General features: G+C 45.8%; 2 protein-coding genes across 2 annotated transcripts; both read left to right on the forward strand.

Moving 5' to 3' along the window:
• Positions 1–5,678: 5,678 nt before the first annotated feature.
• Positions 5,679–7,796, forward strand: F4812DRAFT_449731 (uncharacterized protein; the record flags this gene model as incomplete). Its single annotated transcript, XM_047936008.1, has 1 exon — positions 5,679–7,796. One exon carries the CDS (start codon positions 5,679–5,681, stop codon positions 7,794–7,796), a length of 2,118 nt encoding a protein of 705 aa, XP_047794182.1.
• A 583-nt stretch (positions 7,797–8,379) lies between these two features.
• Positions 8,380–11,442, forward strand: F4812DRAFT_415835 (carboxypeptidase S1-like protein B). Its single transcript, XM_047933008.1, has 3 exons — positions 8,380–9,101; positions 9,165–9,450; positions 9,521–11,442. The coding sequence occupies exons 1-3, from the start codon at positions 8,958–8,960 to the stop codon at positions 11,143–11,145; spliced, it is 2,055 nt and encodes a 684-aa protein (XP_047794183.1). The 5' UTR covers positions 8,380–8,957; the 3' UTR covers positions 11,146–11,442.
• Positions 11,443–12,737: the final 1,295 nt, after the last annotated feature.

Raw genomic sequence — 12,737 nt, forward strand, 5'->3', positions numbered from 1 at the left:
AACAAACCCTACCAAACACAACAAATCCACCCCTCCTTATTTTGGCTTTTTTTTTTTTTTTTTTTTTTTTTTTTTTTTTTTTTTTTTTCAATCAATCAATTATATTTGCATGACCACTGGGATTAAGACCGGGTCATCATCCTTGTCCGATTGGTGCTCTACTCTACATTCTCCTTGGTGCTTGTACGGCGACTACCTAGACAAGACGGAGTGAAGGAGAAAATAAAAAAAGTACCACGCGCCGGGTGGCATGGGGCGGAGACGGCAGATGGTAGTACCTAGTTAGATAGCCTAGAATGTTAAGCGTAACTGCATGCTGCACAGAAAGCGGCAAGGATCATGGAAAAGTAAAGAATGCAAGGTTGCTCATTGTGTGATAAGATACCTTTACACATACCTTCCTACCTTTCTACCTTCCTGTAGATATAAGGTTGTATGTTATATAGGTTAGGTACATATCTATACTTTTTGTAATCTATACCTTATCTTAGAAAACCCGCATTTAAGTGGTCTTTGCCAATTCAGAGACGGGCATGTGGTTTATATCCAGTAGCATCTCATACATAACATGTACCACAACCCCCCCCCCCCCCCCCCCAAAACCTTGATTATCACCTGCACAGTTACTTTGTCAGACGTACTCCGACATAAAAAGTTTAGCGGCCTAGATACCGTACCCAGCCAGCATGCCCATCAAGATTTTGACTAATTAGGTAACGTTTCTACAGGGTTTATCTGGACCTGCAGATAACCGACTGGGTCCGGGGAGCGAGAACACACACTACAGGTACCTAGCATTAGGGAGATACCTAAGGTATTTGCATGGAAGCTTTGAAGATAAGATCTCCTTAATGCCTCCTCTTGAGAACGTTCCTGAGTTATTTCTATCGCAATGACGAGAATCACGCTTTCCTGTTACCAATGTACGATACTTTGCATATATAATATATAACAAATTAGGTTGGAATAGCACATTTTCTTGTATTAACTAGTCTATTCTTTTACTATTAACGCCTCTGGACGATACGAAAAGGGGCGGGCGCTATCGTTGCCGTCTTTGGTGGCTTATATTCAAGCCCACATTTACCTTTTACCTGCCGCTATCTAGAGGTACTTAGGTACCTATCTTTCCAATGGAATTAGGTACCTAGGTACCCATTGCGCTCAAGTAATTGATAAGAACTGATAAGACATTGGAAAGATATTACTATCCCGTTTCTTTTATTGAAATTGTTTAGGTAGTTATATAAAACTTACCTTTCTATTCTCAACTTAATCAAATCTTTGAACCTATTTAGCTTTGCAAGTTATCTTCATACGTACGTCATTGCTATTGGATCGTTGGATCTAAAATTACCATGTACTTAAGCACTTGTGCTCATACGCGCCGATCTTGTCGTTTATGTGTATTTAATACATAGAGTCCCATCATTTGGCCAAGATTCCTCATATGTAGGTCGCAAGATTTTCTATCAACCTGCCCTTTCTTTTTTTTCTCTTTTTTGATTAATGTTGTCAGGACGCAGTCTATATAACCATCATTTTCCGGTAGGTGATCTTCGTGATAGTATCCAATGATGGACCGCGTAGGTATTAGCTCGTCATACCAATGGATCTTGTTGAAAAACCTAACAGAAGCAGCGTTACTACCTGTCTTACAGCCTAATAACTCGATGCCTTGTCAACTCTTATCAGGAGTGCGGCATAACTTTGAGACATGCATATGGCATGTGATAACAACGGGATACCTTTTTAGGCATTCGGGTGACTTGGGTGCTACTCTTTTTTTCTTTTTTTTGGCGTTGATTGTGTAGCCAGTAACCAGTTCAAATCAAATTACGTGCGATTTCCTAGGTTACCTAGTATTCGTGTACTACTTGACGAAGCGTGTTCTAGAGCCTCTTGTTGAGTCTCAAAGGAGATACCATGTATCCATCTAAGATAAGTAGGACGTCAGACCATACTACCTTGTTTCCGGCATAGATTGGTCAGACTACTGGTCGGGTTACGGGTATCTGTCGAAATACCTATTCATTTGGTGGACTTGGGAGTATTCCGGTAAGAATATGCGCCGTCAGCGCACTGCTATCTCAGACATTTCTATCACAACGAGAACGGCCTCGGGCCGAGATGATCAGCTCGCGAAAACTCTTACCCTTTTTTAGTATTTGAAGGCCATTGAAATTAGAACACCGCGCCGGGAACACTATTTCGTGTCCCAACGGGTAGAGTCGCCAATCGTATTGTACCACTCGAGTGAGGGAAAAAAAAAAAAAAAAAAAAAGCAGCCCCTATTCCGAGATCGTATTCCTCCACTTTCATCTCCCCAAACGAGCTGTCATCTCAAGCACCGCATCTCGCGCCTGCGTCCCGCTGTTAACACGTAAGACGGTAAGCTATGACCATCCCATCTGTTCCTGTGACATTGCACACGTGCATCTAAGGGCAAAAACCCCCGGGTTCCAGCTTGCGAACTGTGTATTTTCGATAAAGCGTAACAAGTATTGTACCTGGTAGGAATTCCGAATCCCACGTTCATTATTAGGCAGACTTGGTAGAAGGTGCCCGACCATTCAATTTCCTTTGCCGATCAACGAAGACTGAAACTACCCTTCTTTTTCACATCTATGCGGCCCTAGCCGCCATTAAACAGACACCGACTCCAACCACACTAATACTACGGTATTAGCTAGTAAGGAGGGAGCTAGTATCGGCATGTAATCGAGATCTCACACTCAAGGCCTAACTGTCGAGATATGATATCTTAAGGGCAAGTCTCAAAGCATCAAAGGACATCAGACAAACTAAAAAAGGGGAAAAGGCGATAAGAACAATCACAAAGATAACCTTAACTATACATTCCTCTCCACAGATCTTCCTTGCGTACCTAGGTAACCTAACGTGGAGAACGCGTGCCTGAGCCTAGCCAATGCGATTGCCGGGCTATGTTAACCCGGAGCTATTCCAGGCGGTCCGAACAGTCGGTCAAAGTATTGAAGACTTAACCGTCCTATTCTCTGCAATGTGACTGTTAGAAGAGCCAATCGTTGAGACGCTGTTCTTGGCATCCCACCCATTCATTATTAGGGCTAACGGTAGAACGAGCTTCGCAGAATTTGCCCAAGGACTCTTGGCCCTTGGGTCAAAATACCGGAGGCAGAGGAGCTAAAATCCAGACTGGTGTCTGCAAGCCCTGTGGAAATCGGACGGTCGTCAAACCCAAGCAGTATACCCAACTCCAAGTATCTTTTCATGATACACATCCAAGGTAATTAATGATAAAGCCAATTTTCGAATCCTCTATCTCACTATGAGCATAGGATATCCTCTACGCACGCGAAAAGCAGATCTTACCATTCCAACAAGGTAGCTAGTATGCAATGATCGGTTCGTTGTTAGCCTTTGCTCTTTCCATTTTTAATATGAAAAAAAGGGGGAGGGGGCGAAGGCTCCTTAACAGAGATGCGGATTTGAGATCGAAATTGATATGTGCACCGGACCCGCACAACGAAGGTCATGCGGAGGACAGGTTGAGTAAATGCTTAAATCGTTCGTTGAGCTGCTATACACATAGGGAGAACCTAGACTAACTAATCTGTCTACTCAATACTATTGTGTGAACTGTCCAACTTCTACTCTCAAGCTCTTATCTATTGATGTAGTTAGTATATTTGTTTGTGGTAACTATGAATCTTTACCGGAACAAAGGATTAAATTCGGCTAATCCATCCAATCCGGGACCAATTTGAAGATTCGGGCCGCTAGAGCGTTGGGCGTGCATATTATATTATGTCAAGACTTCTCTTGGTGCTGGACTTGTCCACGCCCCCTGTCGATGTCTTGGGTATTTTGCTCACTACATATCCTACCTACATGTAACCCCGTTGTGTGGAGGGTAAACCTGGGGAAATGCGCCAGAGCAAACAAGATGCTCTCTCGGTGTTAAGCAACCGAAGTCACCCAGGAGATACTGGACAACAACTCCGCATCTCTGTTAAGGAGCCTTCGCCCCCTTTAGGATAGCAGCAGCATCTAAATTCACCTTCAGACTGTCGGTCAGTAAAGAGTGATTTAGATATATGTCTTGGTGCCTTAAAGGTGCATTGGAAGAGAACTGCATATCTGTCAGGTGTCTATAGTTTGTATAGCATCCGGTTCTTCAGGTATAATATATTATATATAGTTATAGTTACATCTACTAATATAAGATGATAAGATACACAGGTAATGGGTATTATCTATAGTGTAATTGTCTCTAGGTATTAACCTATTTTGCTAAGTTAGAGTCTGAAATGAGTTGATTATCCCCAGTCCCAGTCCCTTGCGCGAGGGGATGTGGGAAAGTAGGTAGAACATAGAAAGCTCTCCAGCAAGTCTGGTTAGGTTGTATGCAGAGTTAAAGTTGGATTAAAAAAAAAAAAAGACCACTACCTATTATGCAGCAATACTACCTTTTAGAGACAATGGAAGGTTCTCTGCTTCTTTGCTTTCCGCCCAAATACTACCTAAGTAAATTGGTCCCAACTATCAATTAAAGTTGCCAATTTTGCAATTTTACAATTTGCAAATTTGCGAAGCCGTATGTACATTGAGATGTACATTCTTTAATTGTTCCAACTTCCATCTGGCATCCATACCTTAGTACCTTAGTACCTAACCTATAATATATCGATACCCAGGTACATAAGGTACTGTACATAGTACCTAATGTACCTTTTCCTTAGCCACTCAGCCCCCATAGCCACTACAGAACGTTCTAGGTCGATATCGAACACCACCCACCACTAGAAAGAACCGCTATCTTTCAATTGCCCATGAGCTGCATCTGTGTGCAAACACGAAGCCCACTAAGATGAGCGCCATCCCAGCTGCCCGCAGTCCAAGTGCTCCTGCCATTCCTACCATTCCCATCTGTCCTTTTTCTTTTCTTTTCTGTTAACTCCGTAGTTCCACCCACGATCCACTTCCCCCACTGCTCGGAGGAGGCCGCGGAGTCTTCAAATGTAAACTAGCGGTGCGTCGTTTTATGGCCTTGCGTGGATTCGGGTCCATGGCATCTTTTCGTCACGGGGTTAGAAACCAGCTGGGGTTTAATAATACCTGATTTATCTGATCTTAGGTTCCCGGTTCTGGGTCGGAACTAACTATTACCTATTCTCTCCTTTTTTTATTGTTCTCCTTGTCCGGACGATAACATTGACGATAGGAATTATATGTAATTCGTTCCATGTAGTTCTTTTTCTTCTTCTTTTTTTTTTAAAAAAAAACCCGCATCTACTTTCTATCTCCCTACCCGGCCACACATGATTTTAGGGGCATTGTAGCTTTTTTACCCTGTTGCTTATTTCGGTCCTCTATTCCCGTCGTCTAATTTCCAGTAGCCGGACGGTAGCTTAAACGACGGCTGAAAAATGGCGTCCGGCGAAGAACAAATGCGTGATGCTTCAACTTCTGAAGCTCTTCCCGTAGGAACTCAGCCTGAACCCGCACCCGCACCCGCAGCGAAACCCCGCCGTCGGTTTGCTCCCCAGCTCGTCGAAGAGTCTGTAAAGAAGTCGTCGTCAAACAAGAAGCAAGAGCTTACTCCCAAGCCCGTAACCTTAACACCGCCGGATTCGACCGTTAGTTCGACTAGAAGACCTACAAGAGATGCCTCAGTCCAGGTGAGCGACATCGAAATGCCGGATGCGCCACCAGTCAAACCCATTCGGCGCTTTGCTCCCATTCCAATTGAAACGACCTTCGACTCTTATAGGGTGAACAACAATAGCATTCGTAGAAAGAATCCCGTCGGCCCAACCGCTGAATTGACACCGGACCCTTCGCCGACATCCCCATACGCACCGTCATTTTTAGGAGACAAACGTGACCAAAGACAATTGGAACAATCGCAGAAGAAACCAAAGAGGAAGTTTGCCCCGCAGTTGATTGAGACGACAAGAAGATCCAAAAAGGCCGATCAACCAGGGCCCGCAACTAAACCTATAGATAAGACGGATATTACTCCTGGCACGAATCACATCTATGCTCCGAAATCCAAGCGAAAAGCAGCACCTCGGCCTGCCGTTACCGGCGTGCCGCATGCTACCGGTGAAGGTGACGGCTACTTAACCCCACGCCGACAACAGTCTATGAAACCGCATCCAAACACCCGAAGGGGCACGCGACAATCATACACTCCCGAACTTGACACAATACTATCATCCGAGTCAGATAAGTCTTCCGAGGAAAATGACGATGACGAGGATGCACCAGTCCTCAATATCGGAGTCCCGGCTCTGTCTAATGGCATTCCCACGGAACAGGACGATGAGAATGAGGATGAGGATGATGTCGTCGGTGGTGATTCGTGGAGTAGCAGACACCATGAGCTCCGCAATAGGAGAGAGTCGTGCGACGAGGAGTTCTCGGGTTATCTGTTAGCGGTAGCCGCTAGGGAAGCGCACAGGCAGCGTGAGCTCGAAGCGGCTATGGCTGCATTCCCCAACGGCGTGCGACCCGAGGGTGTGGAACATTTCCTCGTCAGAGATAATTCCGAGGATGATGACCCTTTAGCTTTGGACGAAAGATTGAGGCACGGAACATCACGGCTTCTACGACGTAAGGAGTCGGAGCCGGGTTGGGCAATTAAGGAAATGAGAGCCCATGCCGAAAAGCTAGCTCGAGCAAGGCAGGAGAGTATGAGTATTGACGAATTGGACCATATTGATATAGCGCCACCTCCGGCAGACCCGTTATGGACGACATCCGCGTTCCGGACATCTCTCGACGAAGATATGAGAGATGCTCCGAGTCCAATAATCAGCGCGCCTTCGCCGGCCCTACTAGCCAGGATAGACTCGCAACCTCGTGCACCCTCTCCTGCGCCCCCGCCGGAACCTGGTCTCCGTGCAAGTCCGTTTGGAATTCCTTTTGCTTTCCGTAACAACGAACCCGAAGATCCCCAGATGCGGAAAATGCGCATGGCTGCCTCGCCACCCATGCTCGGCAGTAATCTACAATTCCGCCTATGCCCCAGCCCAAAACAGACACGTATGGAGCCCAGCCATCAGTACTGTACCCTTGAAAAGTCTGAACAGCGGCGAGATCTTACAGGGGCCACGGGGTTATGGCGTGGATATTGTTCTGCTAAGGCCAATAACGTTGTAGAGACACACCCAGGACCTAATCTCCTCATGACGCCGCCGGAACCAAATTCTCCACAGGACCCGTTCTCTGCTGCGTTCACCGCATCCATGAGTATAGGCGGTGTCATAAGCGGTGCGCAATCGCCAGGAGCTACATCCCCGACAATCCTTGGCCAACAAAGGAGCTTTCATATACTCTCTGGACTAGACGAGCGACTGAAGAAGGAGAAGGCGCGCAAGGAATTCGAGGAGCGAATCGCGGCTGAATTTGATGATGCTTTTGTTACGCAGGTTTACAATTATCTTAGTCTTGGATATCCCGCTACCGCGCGCGCCTTTGATGGCGAACTGAGCAAGATCAGCGGCATTGACATTGAGGAGCTGCGCAAGGATGATCACATAAAAATTGATAAGGGTTTTATGCTGCAAATGGAGATGGGCATGCCCAAGGGCAAGTCAATGACTGACCTAGACGGCGGTGAGGAGACAGTACTACGTACTCCTGAAGAAGATGAGAGGAGGTCCCGCAGAAGACCGAAGCCGCCTCGGTGGATTGCCTTAAAACTTTACATAAAAGAGTGGGCGCGCCAACACCCCGTTCTTAATGACTCTGGAACTGGTGAAATGGCTTGGGGTGTTCGGGCTCGGAGAGGAAGCTGGGCCATATGAAATAGTGATGAACTTTTTCTTTTTTCTTGCCTAGCGTTGGAGCATCTGTCGCTTTTTTTTTTCTTTTTTTATACATATAAACCGGGGATATTGGGGAGCGTAAGGTCACAATTATTTTTGAACCTTGAGTGGGATGACTGGTTTGAGGTTTACCATAGAAAATATCACCTATACGAGAGGATCTCGGATATATATATATATATGATTGGCTCACAATACAGCAATCATGGGAATCCAAAAAGGAATAGGGTTATTAAAGTTTCTCATATTTGGATTGGCATTATTTAGATAGCCATATATGTCTATTGGACAGAAAAGGCAAGACTGCGACCTCTATCGCGCTGGAGAGGATGTCATTTACCAGGCCAGGGCGGTGTTATTTAAAAAGGACTTGGTGGAATATAAATAAGAGCGAAAAAAAAAAAGAAGACATATTTTCGTTGTATTTTGAGGATTACCATGAGATGGTTCCCTATTAATAATGCCGTGTATAGGCGTGTAAGACATATTTAATAGCTATAATTATCATAGAAGTTGGCGTCAACTAAACCATAACTTAATACTGCTTTAAGATAACTAACCTATCTACCCGTGGTCGAATACCCCTACCTGAACCTGGATACCGCCTTTTTCTCCTTGGCCTAATATTAAGCTTCACATTTTTCATATCATTCCTGGCATTATCTACAGGGTTCACTGCGCCAGGGGAAAGTTCTTCAAAATGCCAGCCTTCTAGATTTCATCTCTAGGCGGGGTAGCTCTCGTAAATCCATGTTGATATCCAGCTCTAATGTAACCTTCCCTAAGTGTACCACTACTATGAGTCGTGTATAGCACGCCATATGCAAGTCCATTGAGGCGAGCCTCCAGCCTCATTGGGTCTTTTGGATGCAGTCCTGCGCGGCTAGCTATTATTCGGTTATGAGCACCCCGGAGACCACCACCATGCCATGGAGATAGCCTTATTTATGCAAACCAGCCTGCAAGGTTCCAGGCGATGCAATCAGAAATCTACCTAGGTAGGGTAAGTATCTATGACGGGGTGCGGGGAACGTGCCAAGTCCTACACCATGGACATATATAAACACATAAGAGATAAGACATGGCTTTCGATTACCCCCAGGTTCTATTATAACGGGCATACCTTTCTCAACCTCGTTCATGATGTTGCCAATGGGCTTTCGTGCGGCCGTCGGCCTCTCCGTACTGGTCCCGTACGTTCGAGCCCAGTTTCCACCGACCCCTGAAGGCGTTACAGTACTCAAATCTAAATTTGGTGATGGGGTTACGATAAGTTATAAGGAAGTGAGTATCCTTTAACCTGCATATATGCTGAACCCAAAAACTTGAATCTAATCTCTATCGAAGCCCGGCATTTGCGAAACAACACCAGGGGTTAAGTCCTATGCTGGGTACATTTACCTTCCGCCAGGCTCACTTGAAGACCTAGGTGAGGTGCAGGAATATCCTATCAACACATTTTTCTGGTTCTTTGAAGCACGAAATGACCCCGAGGAAGCCCCGTTATCCATATGGCTCAACGGAGGCCCTGGCTCTAGCTCCTTATACGGGCTCTTTACCGAAAATGGCCCTTGCTATGTCAACTCTGACTCTAACTCGACTACCTTGAGCGAGTGGGCATGGAACACCGACGGTGAGTCCGATAACTCAAATATTTCCTATCTTGATCAAATGTGAAAAGTACTGTAACTAATCCGTCCAAGTCAACATGCTGTTCATTGACCAGCCGACTCAAGTAGGCTTATCATACGACACACTGCAAAATATTACTGAGAACTTGGTTACTGGAGAAACTACTAAGCTCGATGAGACTGACCCGATCCCCGAACAAAATTCCACTCTCCTGGTTGGCACGTACCCAAGTCAGAACAGAAACCAAACTGCCAGAGGGAGTCGTAACGCAGCCATTGCCTTCTGGCACTTCGCCCAGACTTGGTTTCAGGAGTTTCCGGGATATCATCCTAAGGACTCGAGGGTGAGCATTGCCACCGAGTCATATGGTGGCCGGTATGGCCCAGAGTTCGCCGCCTTCTTTGAGGAGCAGAACCAGAAGATTGAGAACGGCACGTGGAATGATGCTGATGGCGAGAATTACATCATTCATCTCGATACGCTTATCCTCATCAATTCGTGCATCGACCGCCAAATACAATGGCCTGCGTATCCACACATTGCGTTTAACAATACATACGGCATTCAAACTGTCAACGAGACTGTCTATTTGCAGATGGTTGACGCGCTCGAGAGGCCTGGTGGTTGTCGTGACCAGATAAACGACTGTAGAGTCCTGGCACTTGTGTATGATCCTGACAACATTGGGATTAACGATACTGTGAATAAGGTATGTTCAAATGCCGAAACATTTTGCTCGACCAACGTCCGCGACCCTTATCTCGACTATTCGGGGCGTAACTACTACGACTACGCCTCGGTTGATCCTAACCCGTTCCCGGCTTCGTTCTATAATCTCTACCTTAACCAACCTCACGTCCAGAGAGCGCTGGGGGTTCCCCTGAATTTCACCCAGTCCTCAAGCGCCGTCTCTTACGCTTTCAGATCAATCGGTGACTACCCTCGGCCGGGCTGGGTTGAGGATCTTGCTTTCCTACTCGAAAATGGGATAAAAGTGCACCTGATGTATGGTGACCGAGACTTCGCGTGTAATTGGATAGGTGGCGAGGCTGTCAGTCTGGCGGTAAACTATACGAATACCGATAAGTTCCGCAGCGCTGGATACACGGGTATCGTTATCAACGACACGTACATCGGGGGACAGGTCCGGCAATACGGTAATTTCTCCTTCTCGCGAGTGTATGAGGCAGGTCACGAAGTGCCAGCTTACCAACCCGAGACGGCATATAAGATGTTCCACCGCGCGCTATTCAACAAGGACATCGCTACTGGTACCGTCGATCTCGTTGAAACTGCCGAATATGCTACAGATGGGCCGGCCGACACATGGGCGATCAAGAACGTGGACCCCCCGGACCATGTGCACTTCTGTTACATATACGACACGTCCACGTGTACCGAGGAACAGATTGAAAGTGTGCTTAATGGCTCAGCTATCATCATAAACGGTATCATCGAAGATAAGAATTCGACTATACTCTTCCCTGAGATTTTCGGCGGTGAAGGTAACAGTAGTAGCAACCAAGGTAATCATTCGTCTCCAGCTACGCCCTCTCCGTCCACGACAGCCACTGGAGGGGCCGTTTCCGAGACCGGCAGTAGTACCGCAGCCAGCACCGTTAAGAGTAGCGTCGGCGTACAGAGTTTTGGGTTCTGGGCAGTTGCTTCGGCATTGGTGTATACGGCCTTGGCTTGACTGTTATGAGTAGTAGCAGAGCAAAGTCTTTCCACTGCACTTACGTATGAAATCTAATGTAACTTTAAGATAAATAGGTCGTAACGATCGTCCCTTATGGGCTAACTACAATGTCCTCGCTCGAGTTCTGTGCGCACAGACACTTAATAATACGGAAAGGTCCAATTTGTTAGTTTCATCTGTGCCAGGAGTCTCGCTTGAGGCTCCTTGGGAACAAGGGAGTTGTTTTATATATAGCTTTGGCTTCAAAGCTATTGTAATTAGAGTTCCTCGCGGAGCAACAAAGTTGTTTCCCTGCCTCATGTTCTGCGACGTGACAGTCTGCTCTTGTTCCTGCATCGTGTTGTACAATTAAACATATTCTAGACTATTAAGTCATAACCTAGGTAGGTAGCTATGTTCGTTGAATTAGCTGGCCAACCTGTGACAGGGCCAATATATGTACTACTGGATTTCTTCTTCTGAAATCTGCCTCTTGGGGAAACCGCTGGCTAGCGAGAGCTCACCACCTGGTATCCTGTTTTTACAGCCCACATAACGTATAAGCGCCACTGCACTATATACACACTTAGCTGAGAATTTCGGACAATCCCTAAGGTAATATGTTTTGAGGCTTTTCGAGGGGTTGATTTCTTGATATAAATGTGAAAAGTACTGTAGCAAGTTCGCACTTGAGGACATACGGCGAATCGCTATAAAGATAGCCTCATATCTAAATCCTACTGTGCCTTGTTTCCTTCCTTATAAGCCTAGAACAAGTTGGGTATAGGCTCATATAAAAAAGAATTCCTCTGAATTTCTCTAAATTCTATCTAATCTATATCATCTTTGGTCACTCGACCAGGTGTAGGCAAAACGGCTACCAGGTTGCTAGGGTGGCTACATCATATCTATAATGCTTCTCTCACTTGACGGAGAACGCCATTGAGTCTAACCCTAATGTACCTAATAATGCTAGCGAGATGTATTTGTCCTCTCCTTTGATATCTAGGCATGGCGAGTTTCAACAAGGACACCGATCAAGTCTAATCGATTGCTACGCGCAGCTCAGAGCGAACTAATTACGAGGATTAAATAACACTTTGATATGATCTTGGTTTACGAATACCAGTCAATGCCTTGCCGTAGAGGTCATATGAATAGGTGGGCCTTTACCAGCTTGCTTACCGTCAAAATGTAGTTTCTTTTGACCCAAAAGGTAACCTCTATCAACAACTATTACATCCTTTATTCTCGATATCTCCTTAACACTGCTTTTCAACGCTTACCTCTTAACTCTCCTGTTAGCTTCCGTCCATACCATGTATATTACTACTAACGTAAGGGAGTTTTTCAACTCAGTAGTGGCGCAGGATCATGCAACTCGCCCCTGCAGTCGGGCTTCTATGATATGGTACACGATGACGGTAACAGTGAGTAAAGCTTAGAGAGATTGATAGTTAACAGGAACGTCACCTGAAACTTCTGATCTATGCTTGACCTATTGCGGTGATCATTTATATGATCACGGAACCATCTATTTACAGGGCAAAGGGAAAGCTAGCAAACATGGACATTCGGATGTGATGGGCTCATCATGAAGAAAACGATGA

The sequence above is a fragment of the Daldinia caldariorum genome (assembly GCF_022478825.1).
Source record: "Daldinia caldariorum strain CBS 122874 unplaced genomic scaffold F4812scaffold_2, whole genome shotgun sequence".
Taxonomy (NCBI): domain Eukaryota; kingdom Fungi; phylum Ascomycota; class Sordariomycetes; order Xylariales; family Hypoxylaceae; genus Daldinia; species Daldinia caldariorum.

Coding starts and splice junctions, on each gene's coding strand:
- F4812DRAFT_415835 (XM_047933008.1), top strand. CDS start 8,958: ATGATGTTGCCAATGGGCTTTCGTGCGGCCGTCGGCCTCTCCGTACTG. Junction 9,102..9,164: donor TTACGATAAGTTATAAGGAA/GTGAGTATCCTT, acceptor TCTCTATCGAAG/CCCGGCATTTGCGAAACAAC. Junction 9,451..9,520: donor GTGGGCATGGAACACCGACG/GTGAGTCCGATA, acceptor AATCCGTCCAAG/TCAACATGCTGTTCATTGAC.